Raw genomic sequence first — 22,927 nt, forward strand, 5'->3', positions numbered from 1 at the left:
GAGAGATATTCAGACATGTCCCAGACTTCACTCATGAGATTTCGACATTTTAACATTCCACAATTACTTTTGTTATTGAAGAATACAGGGACTTCTGCTTGAGGTATGTTGAATTTCATTGGACTGTGGGTTTATAATTTTGAACATATTTGGAATTTTTTTGGCCATTATTTCTTCAAAGGTTTTTTTCTATTATTTCCTCTGCCAAATCGCCCCTCATCCACCCAGCCCACCATCACCATTTCAGAACTCCAATTACCTGCATGTTAAGCTGATTGATATGGTCCCACAGCTCACTCTTGCTCTGTTCTTTTCTGCTTTTTTTTTTTTTTTTTTAGTGTTTTTCTTTCTCTGTATCTTAATTAGAATTGTTTCTGTTACTATGTCTTCAAGTTCACTCATCTTTTCTTCTGCAGTGTCCAATCTGCTGTTAATGCCATCCATGATATTCTGCATTTTTCACTTCAGATCATGTATTCTTCATCTCCAGAACTTCAATTTGGGTGTTTTAAAATATTTTCCACGTTTCTCTTCATCATGATCATGGCTTTCCTCTCCTTTCTTGGACATATGGAGTATATTCATTACAGCTATCTTAATGAACATATGGAGTATACTTATAACAGCTGTTTTAAAATCTTGCCTTTTGTCATTTCACAGTCTGTTCCTACTGTTTGTCTCCTGGTTCTGGATTGTATTTTCCTGCTTCTTGGCATGCTTGAACGTTGAACAAAGTCAATGCTGGACTTTGTGAATTTTATGCTATTGGGTGCCAAGCTTTTATTCATTGTGTTATTGTTAATTGATAGTTTTTATATTTCTTTAAGTATTTAGGGGCTTTGTTCTGGGATGCAATTTAGTCAATTGGAATCTTTTGATACTTTTGAGGTTTGCTTTCAGGCTTTGTGGGGTCTGCTCTTTAGTCTAGGGATAATATGGCCCCACTACTGAAGCAATACCCTTCTGAGAACTGAACCTAATTCCTCCTGTATTAGGAGGTCTTTCCACTCTGGCTAATGGGTGTATAAGCTATTCCCGGACCTGTGTGTGCTCTGGAGATTGATCCACCTGTCTTCCCAGCAGTTCTTCTTGATGTCAGTAGTTTCCTCACACATGTATGTAGATTGGTTCTCAGAGGAAGATTTGAAAGTACTCTTCTGCTCAGTTCCAGAGTTCTGGCCTCTCCCTCTCTCTCTTCCCCCATCCCCCCACCACCACTTTGCCCTCTTTGTCTCTCTCTCTCTCTCTTTGTCTCCCTCTCTCTCTCTCTCAGTCTGCTGGGATTGCCATAACAAAACACCATCAACTGGGTAGTTTATTAACAACAGATATTTATTTCTCATGGTTCTGGAGTTTGGAAAGTCCAAGATCAAGATATCAGCAAATTTGGTGTCTTGTGAGGGCTCACTCTCTGGTTCATCGATGGCACCTTCTTTATTGTGTCCTACTGTGTCCTCACATGGAGGAAAGTTATGAATGAGCTCCCTTGGGCCTATTTTATAAGAGCTCTAATCTCATTAATCATTCATAATATCAACTCCCAAAATGTCCCACACCTAATACTATCAAACTTTAGGGGTGAGAATTTCAATGCATGAATTTAGGGGGTGGGTACACAAACATTCAGACCATAGATAGCTCATGCCCTCCGGCTTATGGCTTTCTCTCTCTCTTTCTCTCTCTCAATCTCAATCTCTGCAGAAACTTCCTTTCTAGCACTCTTCCCCACAAATTTTCTCAACTCAGCAAGACCACCAGGCTCTACTTGGGTTCCCTTTCCCTGTGTAGGCAGGGGCTGGGGCCATGGAAGTGCTCACATTACTGGTTTCTCTTCCCAGGAAACATTGTCCAGTGCTGCCTGTTGTCCAATGTCTGAAAAAATTTTGTTTCCTGTATTTTGTCCAGTTTTCCAGTTGTTTAAGAGTATAAGGTAAATCTAGATCCTGTTATTCTACCATGGCCCGAAAGATATAAACAGTTAATTGCCATTCATTTAATAAATATTGACTGATTGCCTGCTGATGAGAAACTGCAGAATGCTGGGAATCAACTATTGAACTAAAAGAAATGCAGTCCCTGCCCTCATGGTTAGCACAGCTCAGCAGGGAAGAGCAACAATAATTAAAGAATCATTCAAGAAAATATGTAATATAAACCATGGTAAGAAATAACAGAAGGCAGAGCACTGCAACAGCAAACCATTATTTATGGGAAAATCTGAGTTAGTCTGGGCAATCAAGCAAAGTTTCCCAAAACAAGGACATTTTTAACTAAGATTTAAGGAATAAGTAAGATTGGTACCTGCACTGTGCAGGGTAGGAAGACTGTCAAGGAGAACAGAATGTGCAAAAGGTCTGTGGCAGGATGGAATCATTAGAAATCATCCAGTCCAATTCTTAGGTTTGCCAGTGAAGAAACAAAGGCTCAGAGAGTCTATGGCTCATGTTAGTGTCAGAGCAGGGACTGAAACCCAGGACTCCTACCATCAGGTCTAGTGCTCTCTCCATTCCATCATGTTGGCAAGCAAAATGTTGGCAAGAATACTAAAATATCTTATTAAATGATATTTGTCATTTGATGGTCCATGATCTCTTATGGGTAATCCATAATTTTGTAATTTATTTTCATTTAAAAATAATAATGGCCAACATTTTGTTCAATATACACTTTTAATTGCCAATATTTTTATGTATTTACAAGGAATATTCTGTAAAGTGTAAATAAATATACAAGAGAGCATCAAACAGAACAGAAACAACACTCATGCATTTATACACTGAAGCCATAACAGCATCATAACGGCCTGGGAGTGTTCACGCAGATCCCTAAGTGGCTAAATTACACCCAGGAGATTCTCACTCAGCAATGTAAGCTGTTAGTGCTTTCAGACATTTTGGGAAATGCATCCATTGCCCCATTCCAAGCTTAATTGGTATAATAAATGTCAATTAAAGCTCCTTTAAGATTTCAAACTGCAAAACTCAAGTGAAACTACTTATGTAGAGACTCATGAAAGACTCCTCTACTAGAAGTTGCTCCCAAAAGAGACACAGTATATTTACATTTACCATGGGTACATGGATACACATCATTTGCATAGGAAATAATGTTATTTTTTCCAGCTATACTAAATGCATCTTTTTTGTTGTTGTTGTTGAGACAGAATCTCCCTCTGTTGCCCAGTCTGGAGTGCAGTGGCATGATCTCAGCTCACTGCAACCTCCATCTCCTGGGCTCAAGCAATTCTCCTGCCTCAGCCTCCCAAGTAGCTGAGATTACAGGTGCCCACCACCATGTCCCGCTAATTTTTGTATTTTTAGTAGAGACAGGGTTTCTTCATGTTGGTCAGGCTGGACTCGAACTCCTGGACTCAAGTGATCCACCTGCCTCAGCCTCCCAAAGTGCTGGGATTACAGGTGTGAGACACCGTGCCCGGCCTCCATCACTGAGTATATGTATACAAATGACGCATTTTTTACTTTTACTTAGGAGGCTTAAAACACAATTATTCATTCAGTATGATTATAAAACAGAGTCTTTGTTAACTTCTGAACTTGGCAAAAACATTTTTTGTATTTTTATCTATAGCTCATTAATTTATGTATCAAAAAATGCGTTTTAGTTTAGGTAGCCCAAGCTGCCAATTGTTTGATATCATCATCCTCTTCTTCTGCCCTCCGGGAAGATGCTGGAACATAAAATAGATAAAAATTTGGAATTGGTGAGATTCACACTTTCAGCATAGAAAACAGGTATGAATTACATATAAAAATATGTTCAATATGAAATCAAAAACATGTGCTAAAAAGGATTGGCCTGGCTATCATTTTAGGCAACTCTCTGACCACATGTCGTTGAGTTGGGTAACAGACCTGCTCGGGATCGACGCGCAGTGGAGGACATGCCTGGTTTTCTATCTGGCTGTGCTGGGAGAGAAGAGGAAGGCACATTTGGAAGGCGGATATTTGTCATCTTCTTATTTAATTCCTCCTGTTCCAATTCTTCAAGTTCTGCCATCAACTCATCCTGAACACAGGAGAAAGGAAGAATTATGAAGTTAACGTTTCAAGACGTGGGTTTCCTCAAACACAATAACAAGAACATCTGCTACCCAATTGATATGTGAGAACCCAGTGAAACGGAATATTTATTTTAAAACTAAGTCTTTTTTGCAACACTGAGCAATGATTAAAAAATGAATATTCTGGGTTGTGCAAATTTGTTGTAGTTAATCTTCTAATACTTCAGTAAACAGCCATTCAAGTAATTTGTGCTAGCTGAATATATAACCTCCCCACAGTTTCTGGGAAATTTACACCTTGCCTGTCATCTTTCCAATGTGTTCTTTTCTACTGTTTAGAATCCACAAAATGTTAATTGGTGGAAATAAATGTTTTTCTTTGGGCGAATGCTGTAGAAAATAAAACAACAGGTATAGCAAAACCATAACGCACAGAGAGTAAAAAGAATCAAAGATACTATGGTTCTTTTATCAAATCACCAAAGCCAATATAAATTATGCTGTGCATCTGGGTTAAGAAAAGTTCAATTCAAGATAGGTATACCGTATTTCTTTCTTTTAGCAATAGTCTGAGAGAGTCTGATTTAATCTTAAACTATTCTCTGTTCCAAAAACTTTTGAGAGAAAAGGCTAGTTTGAGACCTTAAAGATGTAAGTCACCTTATGCCAATTCTGAGATGACTCAGATAGTTCAGATCTCACTGGCTCCATAAGTCCTCAAGCGGAGTCTAACCCCTCTCAGAGAGCGTTTGGGAGTCACAACTAAACTTGTCATTGACAGAATTATGAGGTCCTCACTATTAGAAATGACTTGGGACACCTTATATTCAAACAAGTAGATTTTTCTTTCATGGAAGAATAACAAATGAGAGAATCATTCATTCATTATTCAACAAATTTATTGAGCACTGACTCCTGGACAGGTTTTGAACCCAGTGCTGGGATGCAAAGTTGAATCAACACTCCCTATATTCAAGGAGCTTACACTCAAATGTGGGAGGAAAGCACATAAACAAATAATTATCCAATATTAATGTGAGTATTGTGGGGAAAGAGTAAAGGGGAATGGGTAATGTGGGGAAAGAGAGAAGATATTTAAGCCAAACACAACATTTGATTAAGCAGTGGGTATCAGAACTGCAGCAAACTAAAGATTGTCTGACCTCTATTAAATTCACCTCATAAAAAGAAAAGAAAATATGAAGGTGTATAGCATTGGGCCGTATGAAATAGCACAGTCAATATAGTGGTGTACTTGATGGATCTCCACAGGCTATATGAATAAAATGGCATCAGAATGAATACCCTGGTGTCCTATTTCTGCTCACAAAACAATTAGGGACAAATACCATAAATATAGTAACGGCAAAACAAGCTATCCTATGCCGAATGTATGCCCAGAATTGCCAATAATACGTCATCATTATCAACAGCAGCAGAAACATATTAATATTTTCTTTAGCAATATGTTAACAACTGAGCAATTGTCTCCTCCACCATTTTCATCTTTTAGGTACCAAACACTAAGACCATTGAGAAAAGAATTTTAGAACTTAAGATGTTTTGGAGATAATCCAGTGATCCAATAATCTTCATTATCATAGATAAGAAAACTAAGAGTCAGAAAAGTAAAAGGGACTTACACAAAGTTTTTAACAAACGATAGAGCCCAGATGTCCACACAAGCCCAGAGTCCTTTCCACCATATCATAATGTACTCATTAGATGCTTATTAGTCTACATCAGGAGTTGAAAAACTTTTTCTGTAAAGGTCCAAATAATAATATTGCAGGCTTTGCAGGCTGCATGTTTTCTTCTACCCCATGGTCTCCTTTGTTGTCATCGTTTTCTACAACACTTTAAAATTGTGAAACCCATCCTGAGCTTATGGGATGTACAAAAACAGGTCATGGGAAGAATCTGGCCTGCAAGCCAAATTTTTGCTGACCCCTTGTCTACACCATTTTTTTTTTTTTTTTTTTTTTTTTTTTTTTTGAGATGGAGTCTCGCTCTGTGGCCCAGGCTGGAGTGCAGTGGCCGGATCTCAGCTCACTGCAAGCTCCGCCTCCCGGGTTTACGCCATTCTCCTGCCTCAGCCTCCCTAGTAGCTGGGACTACAGGCGCCCGCCACCTCGCCCAGCTAGTTTTTTGTATTTTTTAGTAAAGACGGGGTTTCACCGTGTTAGCCAGGATGGTCTCGATCTCCTGACCTCGTGATCCGCCCATCTGGGCCTCCCAAAGTGCTGGGATTACAGGCTTGAGCCACCGCGCCCGGCCAATCTACACCATTTTTAAAAGGTGTTGATACCCCATTCTCATTTTTGGGGATTCCACGGAACCAGGTCTTACTTGCTAAACGTATTATTTTTAATACCACATATATGCAGGAAGTTGGATTCTTTGCCATGCTAATCCAAGCTTTGGAAATATTCCTAAGTAGTAATATCTGTAGTAGTCCCACTTGTGTGTGCTTTGAGCAGAACAATTGAAATTCACAGTGCAGACATCATCATTATAATTATAGTCTGTCTGTATTATTGGACTGATTAATCTAAATGGAATGTGTGTGTTAATAATGCCACTCCACATTTATTTGGTTTCATAGTCTGAGTAATAAACAGAGGCAGCCTAACCTCTAATTTAACAGCTACAGAGCATGATACGTCTGTTTCATGCAGAATGACAAAGTCTACTTTGTTTTACCCAGATGTGGGAGCACTCAGTTCCTCGTAATGGGGCTGTTTAGGCTTCAACCATTAAAAGTCACTAACTTTACATAATCACATGCTGTTCTTTCCTTAATAGCTGAAAACTTAACTAGGTGGCTGTTTGCCAAACTATATTAATCTTTCCTTTAAATCAGAGCTACTAACACTTTATTTTTCTCTTAAGGGAAGTACCTTTCTGACAAATATCACTTGTTCTTTCAGTAGTAAGGGAAGCTGCCTACTGTATACGACGGGAACCTACTCTTTACAGCAGCCACAATCCTGCATTCTTCATATTGGCTTACGTACCTCATCAAAGTCATCACCAAATCCAACCCGTTGAGAAAATGCTTCTGAGATTTCTTGGGCGATATCCTGTTGCTCTGTGATCTCTTGCATCAAATCATCTATTTTGTTCAGATCCCTGGGAAATCATATTTTGTTGAACATTTTAGAATTTTAACTTATGAGTTTAGATATAATCCTATATTTAAAAGGCAGTTCATTTAATATACGTTCTTAGTTATTTGAGTAGGATATATATTCCTGATGATATTTATAAACTTTAAAGATCACTTATATTCTTAAAACTTAAAAATCCATATATTACAAACATTAAGTAAATACCTATTACATTTGGAACTCACTAAAAATAAAAGTATTTTATAACTATCAGTATTTATAGACCCATTTTGAAATTTTGTCTGGTAGGGCATATGACAAATTTAAATACATGCTGCTGTGTATCAACTCTGCAGGAAACACTGCCACAGACCACCAGGACCACTGGAACCAAATGAGCTTTTGGCAGCTCTCAGGAGCCCCTATCTGACAGCAGCCCTTTGTTGAAGCTAAACGCTGGGTCTAGAGATCTATTTTCTGTAACACTTAGCAGCTCTGAGATCCTGGCTCCCTGAGGGTTTTCCCATAGCGGTGATGCCCTGAGAGGTTACTAAAGAGAGCAGGATTAAACTTATACAGCCCTCAGAAGAATCGGCAACTGCAGCAAATAAATCTAGGTAGCCACTGGCTCAGGATGGATAGCCGTTTTGAAGACATTTTCCAACACCTGAGCTTCACTGGCTGCTAAACACCCGCCTAAGCATCTCAGTGTCTACATGCCAGGTTCTGGAATGTTTCTAAAGTAGCTTGTCTCTGAATAATTCCTCCAACTCTGAAACTAGGCCAAACAGATTGGATATAAGAGAAGTAACAATGTCCCTCATTATTAAGTAGTCTAAATATCAAAAGTTTGATTCCCAGTGGAAGTAATTTTTTTGTGAGTTTCTCTGATTCTATAAGAGCTATTTTGACATATTTTCATGCAATAATCCAAAAGAATACTTTTACCTCCTTATGACCATCCCTTATCTCTAAACCTTATTATCCTATTTATAATAAATATAAAACAAATATATTTATTTCTAAAAGGAAATGTATCGCTAAACTTTGGGCCTGGGAACAAATTTTTCTCAAATGTAATACAAGGGTATGATGCTGCCAAGCTGCCTGGAGAGAAAGGCTGATTTTGTAATACATTTTAGTATCCAAAAGCAGTAGAGAATTTTGACTGTGATAATGAATCTAATGTCTCCCTGAAGCTGTCAAAATGAAGGCTGATTGTTAATGAATTATTCAGAAAAGAAAATGTTGGCACGGTTGTCTTCACTGCTCCCAACTGCCACCTTTTTCACCTTTTCCCACTCTACGGAAATGTGTCTACATCTCTTAGGCACTCATTGCTCTTGTGCATCCTTGGCCCAGGTTCCACTATCATGTCCAGTATCAGGAAAGGATCAGGTCCCAGACATATTGCCCAGTGTGAATGTAAAGCAAATTGTGAATATTAATTATTGAGTGCTCACTTTGTGCCAGGAACTATACTAAGTGCATTATATCTAGTATCTCATCGAATCCCACAATAACCACGAGGTAAGTAAGTACTATTATCATCTCTAATTTACATATAAGGAAACTGAATAAGGTATAGTAATTTGCCCAAGGGATAGTCAGCAGTTGACCTGGGATTATAGCCCAGAAAATTTGACCCCGAAATCCATGCTCATGACTGTTCTTCTGTGTCAGTGGTTCTCAGACACTAGTTAGCATCAGAATCACATGGACCCAAACACTTTGCAAGTTCAAGGAGCCTGGGCATCTGTGTTCTCTTTATTTATTCTCCAGGTGATTCTGATTCCTTCCAAAGTTTGACAGCCACTATCCCATAGATCTAAAACCCTCACACAGGTTGAAATTGAAGCCTTTTTTAAACTGTAGAATTAAAATATTTAGAGGTACAGTTTCCAGCAATCATAAAGTAACCGGGAAACATTACAGGCAAAAATGAATGCCCTTTCTTTTTTCATGGTCTTTCTTGTTGTTGTTGCTATAACCTTTAATCTTTCTCTGAGACGTATTTTATCCAACATGTCAAAGAGCCTCAAATGAGTAAACCCATTCCTGCCAAAATCATCATATGGTTCCAAAAGTTCTTCCCAACACTGAGGGAATTTATGATTCAGAGGAAGACCAGAGTCACTCACATGTTTTCATGAACTGATTTCATCGCTTTTGCTGCAAAGCCCATGTTCCTCAACACCTCAGTGTTGGTGTGTGAGTTCTCCAGGGCTTCTCTCTGGAACTCAATAGTAGACAGTGTGCCATCAATCTGAGTGAGCTGTTTCTCGAACCTCTTCTTCCTCTTTAGTGCCTGTAATGCAGCTAAATAAGAGAGAAGCTATATTTATTAGGAAAGAGAAAGAGACACTAACTCAAGAGATGTTTGCTCAGCACCACTATGGACTTAGACCTGCTTGTACCTAAGGCCAATGAATATACCAAAATAAACCTGAGAAATGAATGACTCACATTGTCCTCTCAATTACCTACACCAACTAGTATCGTCTCCAATATTTTAATATTCTTTTCTTCCAAAGATCTGGCAAGTGTAAGCAGATGGAAAGTCAGTTTTCCTATTCCAAAACATATGCCATAGAAATGTTTTGTCAATGTCAGATTTTAGAAAAAGGATAAAAATATGAGTAAAAATCACTCAATAGAAAAGCAAACCTTTAGAGAATGTAAAGACCTTAATGACAGTTGATTCTAGCTCCATTTTCTTAAAGGCAAGTTCATTGAGACCAGAGAAGTGAAGTGACTTGCTTAAAGGAAGACAGTGGCAGCTGGAACAAGAACTTAGAATGCTGAGCTGTATGTCTTGGTCTGAAATTATTTTGAGATGGCTATTGAGGTTACATCTAACTGTGAGCATCCATGAATTCAGCACTGCTAGAGTTGTATTCAAGGATCAGATGGCACAATGGTGAGAGAAAAGAGCAGGGCCTTCAGAGAAATGATAACCAAATAATCTTCCCATTAACGTTTTAGTAAGATAACCTAACTTGCCTCACTCTGAAACCACGAAACAAGTAGAGCCCTCTTGACTGTGGCACCTTGGAAGGCAACCAAAAAAGGCCCTAAAATATATGTTTTCATAATACATTTCAGAAGAGAGCACGAAAAGAGCAGCAGCAGAATGTTAATACGAAAATAAGTGATAATTAAATGGAATTGGCAAAAGAACTCAAATGGTTTTATGGTTGCAGTGTAAACAGGTAAGTTATCACAACAGAGATTTTGGAGAGAACTCTCTCTTCTGTTTTGGCCCACTTATACTTGTAATTGCAACAGATTTGATTGATTCATTCCAGTGCTTTTTCTACAGTGCACAAAGACTCATAGCCATTATACTTTCTTGGTGGATTTTTATTGTAATCAAGTATTACTCGCTATCCCATTCATTCTTTTTTGCCTTGAATTCCATTTTGTTTTATTAAGTTAATATGCCAGTTTTTTATTACAATTTGTCTGTAAAAATCTTTACATAGACCACTATTTCAAAATTGTTTTTATTCGATTTTATATACATATTAAAGACACCTATATTACTCTACATGAGTGTTTACTTTTTATGATAGTTTTTGACCCATTTAGATAGTCTCTGTTACTTAATGTAAGATTTTCACTCGGTCTTATTTATTGTAGTTAGTAACTGGTATGCCATCTAATACCATCTCTTTATTGTCATCTTTTTTGTGTTTTCTGTGTTATGCTTTTTGTTTTCTTTCTGCTTTCTTGTCTTTATATAGATTCATTAAATTTTCTTTGTTCATTTTTTCCCTTTAATTGTTGGACAATTGTATATACTGAATTTATTCTCTTAATGGATACCCTTAAGACACATATAATTAAACAAGTTTTCTTCTATGTTGAAAATTAATCAGTATCTCTAATTTATTGTTCCCAAATAAGATTCCCTTCCCACTCCAAACTCTGAAAGGTTTGACTGAAAGAATCTGCCATTTTATTAGTCCCTGATGATTCACAGAGTTTTTTTTTTTTTTATTACACTTTCCAATGTTAAGGAAATCTTTCTTAACAATTGTCCTAAGCTTCATAGACACAATTTTAACAATCATTTATAAATTTCTTACTATTGCTTCTTGTATTCTATATTGTCCTCTTTCTTGGATTGCTTCTTTATTTTACTGGAGTAAAACTTACAGTATTACACTTTCCAGAAAAGGTGCATAGATATAAATTATTTGAATGCCTGTAAGTCTGAATATGTCTTTATTTTGCCTCAAACTTGAGTGACAGTTTGGATTTTTACAGAATGCTAGGTTCAAAATATTTCAAAAGATTATCTTTGAATAGCTAACTTTTTAAAAGCTTGATAATAAAATTATTCTCATCCCTTTGCAGATAATCTCTTTTCTTATTTCCTCTCCAAAAATGTTAAAGACTTTCTTTTACACTTTGGAGTTACAAAATTTAACCAGTATGCATCTAGGTATGTGTCTTTTGTTTTTTGCTTTTTCCAACTGAGCATTCAGTGAGTATTTTCAATCTGAAGACTCAAATCTTCCTTCAGCTTGAAAAAATTGTATCCTATTATTTTTTTATCACTCCTTTCTCCCCTGTATTTCTGTCTACTCTCTTCTGAAATTTCTATTATTTTTATTTAATTATATATATAATTACACACACACCCTGAAAACATTGTTTTCTCTCTTTTGAAATGCCATAATATAAGACGAACATTGTGTTCTTTGGCTCTATCCTATATATTTTTTGTTTTGACACATGGAGTCACTCTGTCACTCGGGCTGGATGCAGTGGTACAACCACAGCTCACTGCAGCCTTGAATTCCTGGCTCAAGCAATCCTCCTGCCTTAGCTTCCAGAGTAACTGCAACTACAGGCACATGTCACTATACCCAGCTATTTTTTTAATTTTTTTGTAGAGACAGGGTCTTGCTATACTGCCCAAGTTGGTCTCAAATTCCTGGCCTCAAGCAGTCCTACTCCCCTTGGCCTCCCAAAGTGTTGAGATTGCAGGTGTGAGCCACCACACCCAGCCCTCCTTGTCTTTTTTATCTATGTTCTGGGAGAATTCCTTGACTTTATTTTCAGATCACTAATTTAGTCTTCAGCAATATTCATTCTACTTTTTTACCTTTTTTTAAAAAAATTATGTTTCTAACTTCTAAAAACTTGTTCTTTGGTTGCTCATTTTTTAATGGCAGCCTATTCTTGTTTTATAGATGTAATTGCCTCTTTAATCTCCCTGAAGATACTAACACTAGTTTTATTTGTAACATATTTTATTTCTGACATTACCTCTGTTCTCCTGGGTTCCATTGTTTGTGTTGCTTATCTTGATTCTTCTCTTTCATGCAATTACCTTTCCTCAAAATTCTTCTGATCTATTATAGGTTCATATTTATAAATATTATGACAGACTGGAAGAGTTCATTTAAGTGGCTGTGCATCTTGTCGTTATGTGAGAGTGTTTCCCCACAAGGCCTCTCTCCTAAAGGGAAGGTTGCCCATAGCTCTTTGTAAGAAAAAGGTGGGGCAGGTACACAAGCAGAGGATTACTACGGTTACCAAAGAAAGGCTTGCCTCTAGGTATGGGACATCTTTATTTTTCTTATAAGTGGTGACAGTCCTTCCTCACCCCTTCCTGCCCACTGTGGAGGTTTGGGGATCCTCAAGCTCTGCTCCAACTCCCTCTCCAGGTATAACACCACAATTTAAGTTCTTGATGAACAGCACTTACATTTTTTCTTTTTTTTTTCATTTTTTCCTTGTTCTATACAAACTTTTTTATAGAAGAAAATTTGTTTAATCTGTCTTTTAGGAAAGAACTGAAATAATTTTGTAAGTCAAATGGCTTAAAGTCCTTTTTACAACATCACACTCAACAGAGGCTTACCAATGAAAAGAATAAAATACTTAGGAATACAGCTAAACAGGGAGGTGAAAAATCGCTACAAGGAGAATGTATTAATCAATTCCCCTGCTGCTATAAGGACATACTTGAGATTGGGTAATTTATACAGGAAAGAGGTTTAATTGACTAGCAGTTCTGCAGGGCTGGGGAGGCCTCAGGAAACTTACAATCATGGTGGAAGGGGAAACAAACACGTCCTTCTTCACATGGCAGCCCAAAGGAGAAGAATGAGAGCCTAGCAAAGGGGGAAGCACTTTATAAAACCATCAGATCTTGTGAGAACTAACTCACTATAATGAGAATAGGATGGGGGAAACCATCCACATGATTCAGTTATCTCAACCTGGTCCCTCATGACACATGGGGATTGTGGGGACTAGAATTCAAGATGAGATTTGGGTGGGGACACAGTCAAACCATATCATTCCACCCCGGCCCCTCCCAAATTTCATGTCCTCACATTTCAAAACACAATCATGCCCTTCCAACAGACCCCAAAGTCTTAATTCATTCCAGCATTAACTTAAAAGTCCAAGTCCAAAGTCTCATCTGAGACAAGGCAATCCCTTCTGCCTATGAGCCTCTAAAATCAAAAGCAAGTTCAATGGGTGTAGAAGCATTGGGTAAATACACCTGTTCCAAATGGGAGAAATTAGCCAAAACAAAGGGGCTACAGGCCCCATGCAAGTCCAAAATACAATAGTGCAGTCATTAAACCTTAAAGTTCCAAAACGACCTCTTTTGACTCCATGTCTCATATCAGGTTATGCTGATGCAAAAGGTGGTCTACCACAGCCTTGGGAAGCTCCGCCCCTGGAGCTTTACAGGGTATAGCCCCATTTCTGGCTGCCTTCACACCTGGCATTGAGTGTCTGCGTCTTTTCCAGGCACACAGTGCAAGCTGTTGATGGATCTATCATTCTGGGGTGCGGAGAATGATGGCCCTGTTTTCAAAGCTCCACTAGACAGTGCCCTAGTGGGGACTCTGTGTGGGAGCTCCAGCCCCACATTTCCCTTCTGCACTGCCATAGCAGAGGTTCTCCATGAGGGCTCTGCCCCTGCAGCAAACTTCTCCCTGGACATCAGGTGTTTCCATACATCCTCTGAAACCTAGGCAGAGGTTCCCAAACCTCAATTCTTTACTTCTGCACACCTGCAGGCTCAACACCATGTGGAAGCTGCCAAGGCTTGGGGCTTGCACCCTCTGAAGCCATGGCCCAATCTGTACCTTGGGCCCTTTGATTCCCTTCCAGCCTCCTTGGCCCCTTTTAACTGGAGCAGCTGGGATGCAGGGCACCAAGTTCCTAGGCTGCACACAGCAGGGGGCCCTGGGTCAGGCTCAGGAAACCATTTTTCCCTCCTAGGCCTCCAGGCCTACGATGGGAGTGGCTGCCACAAAGGTGTCTGACATGCCCTGGAGACATTTTCACCATTGTCTTGGTGATTAACATGGGACTCCTCCTTACTTATGCACATCTCTGCAGCAAGCTTGAATTTCTCCTCAGAAAATGAGATTTTCTTTTCTATTACACCATCAGGCTGCAAATTTTCCAAACTTTTATGCTCTGCTTCCCTTTGAACACTTTGCCACTTAGAAATTCCCTCCACCAGATACTCTAAATCATGCTTTATGTGCATTATGTGATTTATCACATTTAATTCTCACAAGAATCCCAAGAGTAGATATTGGCCATTTTACAGAAATAAAATGAATAGATAGTAAGTGAATAAATTTGATAATTTTGCACATAGGACAAGGACAGCATGGTATAATGGAAAGAGTGTGGCCTTTCGACACCAGAGTGCAAATCCTTCTTCCATGACTTCACAGATGTGTGTTCTTGGGCAAGTCACATCCCTTCCTTGAGCTTTAGTTTGCTGTTCTGAAAATGGGGATTATATCAGGCTGGGTGATTATAAGAACTAGTGATAATTTATGGAAAACATCTTATACAGTCCCTGTGAATGGCAGGAATGTAGCAAGTAAATAAATAGTAGCAATTTATACAACATTCATAATTACTAAGGTTGCTTTTTTTTTTTAGACAGTCTCACTCTGTCACCAGGCTAGAGTGCAGTGGTGCAATCTTGGCTCACTGCAACCTCTGACTCCCTGGTTCAAGCAATTCTCCTGCCTCAGTCTCCCAAGTAGCTGGGACTACAGGCATGCACCACTATGCCCAGCTACTTTTTTGTATTTTTAGTAGAGACGGGGTGTCACCGTGTTAGACAGGATGGTCTCGATCTCCTGACCTCGTGATTCACCTGCCTCGGCCTCCCAAAGTGCTGGGATTACAGGCGTGATCCACCGCGCCCAGCCCTGAGCTTGCATATCTTATTTCTGAGACTACCACATAACAAATTACCCATTTGTTTTACCATACCTCATCACAACAGAAACATAATATTACAAAACATTTCTACATTTCAATAGGTACAGCCAACATTATTATTCAGCAGAGTATCCTAAGACGCTAAACTGCAAATATACATCTCCACCCAACATACCTGGAAGTAGAATGTTCAGAGTGCATGTCCTCCCTATCTTGTCAGGCTGGTTCAGTATCTATACATATTTGGAACCGAACTGGTACCCATCGACCCTAAGACATCATATTTTTTTTTTTGAGCAATTTTTTAAGTTCTCCATTTAAAAAATGTCATATTTCTTAGTAAAAATTAATTTTAGATAATCTTCTGAAAATCTAGAAAAGCAATTTGGTATAAAGGGTGGAGCTCTGAAGCTCTAGACCTATGTTTTAATTCTACCTAAACCACTTAATACCTGTGTGTAATAATCGTGATGCATGACCTGAACTCATCTTAAGTGATGTTCCCCCACCTGATTGACAAGAACAATAGTACCTAGAAGACAACGATAGAACATCATGCGCTAGAGTTGTTTACCTTCAAATCTAGGCTCCCTCATTCACATGTAAGACTATGTGGCTTTACATAAGTTGCTTACTGAAAAATGGAGATATAACTCATTTGGTTGTTGAGAAGTAAATGAAATAGCATTCATAAATTGTTTAGTGCAGTGGCACATAGTGAGTGATTACTAAATATTAGGGATCTTTATCATCATCATTTCCTTTGTAGGTTGTCAGAACCACATGGTGGGACTCTCATGGTATGACACTGAACCTCACTAATGACTAATGAAATTGTTAGTCATTAGTAATAATAAGTTCTGGTTTGGGCATAATTTTAAACACCTATGTTTAATATGGTTTCTGCTTTTCAAAATATTTTGGAAAAATTTTTAAATTCACCAACACTTGGGATCTCAATTTACACTGTAATTCCCATACCACACACTACATATTGGCCCAACCAGAGTCCCAAACTCAGAGGGAGCCAGGCAGGTAATGAAATTAAGTGAAGCATCTAGAAGGTCAGGGAAAAGGCCTTCTTTGTTTTCTCGCCTGTGAGAAAGAAAGAAAAAGAAATGTCTCTCTTCTATAAAAATAAAAACTAGTGCAATGGTGGCAATACAGAGCAACAGACACTGGGCTCAGTATAAGGGAGTCAAGAGGAAGAACTGGAGACCCCAGTGACCTGGGATCATAAACCTGATCTAACGGAAGCAGCACTGCTGGGATTCAGTGCTAGGCTGCCTTGTAGACCTGTAGTCCCAGCCTACCACATGTTCAAAAGAAGCAAGAAATCTGGATTTCCGTGCAAAATTCCCCAATTTTTACATGCTATTTTAAATTTTTCTAAAAACCTGTGTGAATGAAACCAGTAACTTCTGCATGGCTGGATTAAAGCCTAGTATACTTGACATTTACTGTGATTTCTGCCTGGCACGTTAAGCTTCTCCCAAACATTAAGACAGGAGGCTTTTGTTTCAAATAGCCAAGAAGTGTGAGTCTCTCAGTGAGCTGTTTCTTATATGAAATGATGATGATACGTCATGAGCCGGACAGGACTTAACCTTGTTCCCTAATAAACAATTTGGGAAAGAAGCAACTGTATATTTTCAAAGGCATGCAACAAGTGCTGCAAATCAAGCATTATTCCTGATTTGGCCTAAAAGGACATTTTCAGAGCTGTGAAATTTAACCTGTATAGAAGGTGTAGTTCAATCTTCCAAACTCCTGTATGTGCTTTTAGGCAGCTGGTGAGACCTGGACAACATTCTTTCTAAGACAAAGGAATCTACTGTATTGCTCTGTGGTAGAGAAACAGCCAGGGTTTTTGTCTCCTTGCATAATAGTGATGTTCCTTCAGCAGTAGAGTTGCAAAACAATGTCCTTTATGTACTATTGCTAACAGGATACGTGAAGAGTCCTTACAGCAGCCCATTGGGGATTGGAACTAAAATGCAAAAATTACCCATTTGAACCAAAATTTAACTATTCCTATGCAACTCCACTATGCTGCCAAGGGAGGAAGGCTTTCAGTCACTTATGCCAAATAATTTCAACTAGCAGAAAAGAGTTTCAGTTTCATTGCTCATGTAATGTATAGGGCGTTTTGGTTTTAAAAGTCAACTTGTTCTTCATTCATTTGGGGTACATAAATGTCTGTATTGTTAATCCATTAGTCAGCACACAGGAAGAACCTTTTAGGAATCATTATATCTAGTGAACACAGACAAACCTGTTTTTGAAATATGAAACTGCATTACAATAGCTCTTCTCTGTCCCAGGAATGATCTCTAGAGAAGGCCTAAAAGATGAGGCTCTGAAGAGTAAGCCCAGATATGAGAATGTTTAAGAGACATGTCACACATAATTGCTTATGTCATTTTTTGCTTTTAACTGGGAAGGCTCGTGATCATGTTTTATTTGAGGAACTTTAGTGTAAGCCCTGTTCTTACCCATATACAAATCACCTCATTAATTAAACAATACCTTCTATTTATGGCAATTGTTTTGGTTTTCAAAAAGCTCAATCTGAATAAGCATCATCATAGACATTTCCCAAATGAAATAAAAACAAAATACATCTGCTCAGTGTTACAGGTTAGATTGAAAAGAACTGGGGGAATATTAGAAAATTTTAACACCCATGTGGCCAGAGGCGTCCTATTATGAATTTCACTGAACTTCTTTACTTTTAAAAAATACTCTGTATTCATTTATTTCAGTCACTTAACAAGCATGTATTAAAGATCTATGACATGTCTGGTACTGTGTTAGGCACTGGAGGGACAAAGAAATAAGGCTACAGTCTGAGAGAGAGACAAAATATGAAATGGGCAATCACCTATTCATCATTCAGCAAGCATTTATCCAGCACCTATTATGCTATAGGCACAGTTCCTAGGGATACTGACATGTGTAAGTTACATTCTTCACCTCAAGTAGTAGAGAAGATGTAGAGGAGAATAAGAAGATAGATGTACAAGGTGCAATAGGTACGCAGAATAATTTACAGGCTCTCTTGGTAGGGTTAGGGAAGGCTTCGCAGAAATCGCTGTAGCAGTAACCTTGTTCAACAGGCCTTACTTGGTGAACAGTTCTATTTACATTACCGTTTCTTTTCATATATGGAAAGAAATATGGTTACATGTCTTCTATGTAGATAAAGTTCCCGGTGACTGTCTACATGTATACTCAACACACTGGTAAATAAAGAACATGAATGATAAAAAGGTATTACACAACAGGTTCCTTCCATCCCCCAACCCTTTCTCCTACTACAAATCTCATACCAATGAAAAGTTTCTGACTGAGATATATTAGAAATTAGGAACTATAAACCTTAAATATAGAGCACGTCTTCGTTTTAAAGATTTGCACTCCAGCTTGCCACAGCAGCTGAATCTTATATGTAACTTCCATATTTCTGGAGGTCTCATCAATATTAAATGTCACAGGGAGGGTAAATAGCAATCTAGAAGAAGACCAACACACAACAGTGATATATAGGATTATATAATGCTAAAGCAGATGCCTGAGAAAGCAGTAAAAAGGAATGAGATTTCAGAAAGTAAATAAGAGATATTATAAGGGCATTTGGAAGTTCAATATTGCTACAAGCAAGCTAGTCACTTTGGACTGAATTTCGTGTTTAAAAAAGGTGATTGATTAATACTATAAAGTATAAAAGAGGAGAAAAAATAAAAAAGGTGATTGATTAATACTATAAAGTATAAAAGATGATCAGTGCCCTCTCTCTTCTCCAGAGAGATAGCAAATGGGCAAAGGAAATTAAGGTTATTTTCCAGCAGAAATGATGCTCCTCATTCTAAAGAGCTTGAGGTTGTTTTTGAAGATGAGGCATTTCTCGCTACCAGGATATCATGCAAGAGAATATGAAAAAAGGTAAATCTGAGAAGGGAAGTTCATGATCTAAAAGTGCCTTGAGTTGTCAAAAAAGGAAGATATGCTTGCATAATAGACTTATTTTAAATACTCACTGAAATTCTCATCTCTTATAATTAATTGCTTCAGAAGTCAATTGCTGGGCAAGAGAAATTAACATGTTCGACGAACATACCAATACATTAATTAAAATCTATTTGATATTCTTTGTAAAAACCCAATTAATTGTTTGATACCAGTCAGAATACATAACTAATTGAATAAATGAGTTTTTTATTTGCTGCTAATGTTATTAATAACCCCACAAATTGGTAAACTTTGTGGGCCTGTTATCATCTAGAATATCTTTTAAGTATAAATATGAAACCAGCAAATTTTAACAGAAAAAAAACAGAAATAGCTGATTATGCTTAATTTTACAAAGTAGATGTGTGTACCTACAGATGTAATTTATTATATATAATATATATATTTAATATGGTTCTATTATCTACTTGTAAAAATGTATTCCTTAGTCATATGATGCAGCAATATTTCATAGTACTGTGCCTGTGGCTTGCAGGTGCTCTACCACCTGAAGTTCAAGAACCAGAAAACTGTATTCCTTTAGCCCCTTTCAGGTCTCACTGTCTGTGTTTCTATGACTATTCCTTTGAGACCCTAAGGTCAAAAAATCTTTAAAAATATATAGTTCCTCAAGTTGACTGTTAGTATTTGAAATTCTTTAAGAATAGATTCACCTTGAAATTGGTGATGAACTATACTATTCTTTAATGTTTTCAAATACAAGTAACACCAACAAATCAATATAGTTTTCATAAATAAACATTTTCAAACTGCTCACAAAATAATAAAGCATAGGCTCTTATATATGGGGTCTTTGAAATACTTGCAAATTAATTGACCACGATCATAATTTTTTTCTACAGTTAACACAGTAGAAGTTTTGAGTTACAGTAATGTCTTTGTTCCAACTCCAAGGTTATATTTGCTTTCACTTTATACATATTAAATATAGAGAAAGAAATGATAATGTAAATAGCACTGCTAAGCAAGCAAGGCCTGTTGAACAACGTTACCACTACAGCAAATGAGACGCGCCCAGTATGACTATGTAGCATATAACATCATGTGATAGAGCCAAAAAGATTCACTAAGACTTCATATTTAAATAAAGAATAAAATGTCCAAAGTGTTTGTTAAATATTTAGTTGCGTAATTTTACTCCTTCAAATTTCCATCTAGGCTAAACATACACATGTAAACTTTATTTCATTTAAGCGAGATAGTTGAAATTGAATTTTAATTTTTAAATCAAGAGTTTAACTTTTAATGCAAGGCTTCCCAACTGTTAACAGAAAATGACCTACTTTTCCTTGCCTGTAATTTTAAAATTACCATTCTCATTTGCTTGCTTTTTGGGGGCTTGTCTTGTTTTGCAAGTAGTGATTACAGTGTTGGTATTTTAAGTCACTAGATTCGTACATTGGGGAAGAGATGATGGAGGCTGTGCAGAGCAATAGTAGTGGGGCCTTCTAGCTACCTGGAAATTCCTACAAATTAGAAATACCTGAAAAAAGGGCTTAGCAGTGCTTAGAAGAGCCATTGGTCTAAGTATAATAGCTCTTACTGCTTTAAACCATGATCTTAGAAGCTTTGGATAGGGTCCTAAATATTTCCAACAAGCAATTCCCTATCAGTACCAGCTGCTTGAAGAAAAGAATCAAAATGTCTAGTACAGGAAAAGTCAATTATTCAAAGAGTGGCATACTGTGTGTTTCATATTTAACCCAGACTTTTGTTTGTTTGGGTTTTTTAATTTTATTTTTTCTTCTTCTGCAAACTTTTAAACTAACTGTGTATTTGTTAAAACTTCTATCAAATGGCCGGGCGCAGTGGCTCACGCCTGTAATCCCAGCACTTTGGGAGGCTGAGGCGGGCAGATCATGAGGTCAGGAGATCGAGACCATCCTGTCTAACACGGTGAAACCCCATCTGTACTAAAAATATAAAAAATTAGCCAGGTGTGGCGGTGGGCGCCTGTAGTCCCAGCTACTCAGGAGGCTGAGGCAGGAGAACGGCGTGAACCCAGGAGGCAGAGCTTGCAGTGAGCTGAGATCACACCACTGCACTCCAGCCTGGGTGACAGAGCAAGACTCCGTCTCAAAAAAGAAACAAAAAAAAAACGAAACTAGTTAAGTTTAAAACAGATTGAGAATGTGATATTTAAAAATAACATCATCTGTATATTTTAAGTTTTATGATAATTTTATTCCTTAAAAGTACAAACAGATTCACATGTACTTAGGCATAGTACAAAAAATGAATGCCAAAATAGATAATTCTTACCCATTCCAAAGCTGACCCCCAAAGCCAAACCTTATAATTTTTATTTAATTGAGTATTAGGTCCCTTGTCTTACTTATCACTGGTTAGAGTATGTGGTACTTTTCTGTTATCTTAAAAAATCACCTGAAATAAGTAGTCCTAAATACCGAGAAATAAACTAGTTGTACTAAGCACATGTCTAGGTAAGCTCATAGTACTCTCTTGCCATAATTCCTTGAAACTGTGTAAATCCCATTACTTTGGCATAATCATGGTGTTAGTAATACCTTTTCTAACTTATTCTACTTTATTTTGGCTGACTCAATAAACTGCAAAATAGTATAAATGAAGGGAATTTTATTATTTGCTTGATGTAAATATTTCCCCAAATGTAGTGCTTTTCATCCTTGTGGAATTTAAATGAGTAATAATAATAAATGTTTAAATATTTACAATACTGCTCCAAATTCATGAAAAAAACTAGATGTAATGTTATATAACATAAGAAACAGTAGCAATTGCTCTTCTAGAAGTTGCTACAATCCATCAGCAAACTGTGTCACACACACTAAAAGCAAAATTCTAGAACAAAAATGCTCCAGTTTCTGAGGAGTTAGAAGATGATGATTACTCTAAGCCAATATGAGTTCACAGCTATGAAAAATACCAAAATAATTTCATAGGCTTCTTTTCTTTTGGTTGCTGGATACTGACTCAAGGAAAAACCGTAGACCATCCACTAGCCTCCAAACATTACACACTTCAAAATCACCCAGTCTTTGAATACCAAGATCCTGAACCTTATTCCAGATCCCTCCAGACAGAATCTCCTGGTGTGGCATTTTTTAAAAGCTCTCCAGAGAATCTGATGAAGGTAACATACTCTCAGTTCAGAAGCCAACATTTGTGAACCCCAGGTGCGTAAATACAGTTCAGTTTTAGGAATATTATTCACAAGGAATATTGAGGGCATTGCTGAATAAAAGAGAAAAAGCTGGAGAAATAAGATGATAAGGACTAGAAATGTGGGTCAGGTGTATTTATAGCTAGATGAACACCTGAATTCATTGAGTGTTGATCTGTCGAACTGGATTACGCCTTAGCTCTGGGGGTTCCCAAACCCTGGTTCGTGTCCTGTTGGGAACTGGGCTGCAAAGCAGGAAATGAGCGGCAGGCCAGCAAGCCTTACGGCCTGAGCTCCACGTTCTGTTACAAGAGCAGCGGCATTACATTCTCAAAGGAGCAGAACCCTATTGTGAACTGCGCATGCGAGCATCTAGGTTGTGCACTTCTT

At 37.8% G+C, this 22,927-nt stretch overlaps 1 protein-coding gene across 1 annotated transcript in view; it reads right to left on the minus strand.

Annotated features, from left to right (window-relative positions):
- Nucleotides 1–307: 307 nt before the first annotated feature.
- The window catches only part of CHMP4C (charged multivesicular body protein 4C), a 30,545-nt gene continuing 7,925 nt past the window's right edge, over nucleotides 308–22,927 (minus strand). The window contains exons 2-5 of the mRNA XM_050802127.1: nucleotides 9,273–9,450; nucleotides 7,039–7,153; nucleotides 3,873–4,026; nucleotides 308–3,688 (exon numbers count right to left, since the gene is read on the minus strand). Coding sequence (XP_050658084.1) covers nucleotides 3,624–3,688; nucleotides 3,873–4,026; nucleotides 7,039–7,153; nucleotides 9,273–9,450 — 512 coding nt within the window. The 3' untranslated portion in view covers nucleotides 308–3,623. The remainder of the gene's footprint in view (nucleotides 3,689–3,872; nucleotides 4,027–7,038; nucleotides 7,154–9,272; nucleotides 9,451–22,927) is intronic.

Source organism: Macaca thibetana, chromosome 8, assembly GCF_024542745.1.
Source record: "Macaca thibetana thibetana isolate TM-01 chromosome 8, ASM2454274v1, whole genome shotgun sequence".
In the NCBI taxonomy this organism is placed as follows: Eukaryota; Metazoa; Chordata; class Mammalia; order Primates; family Cercopithecidae; genus Macaca; species Macaca thibetana.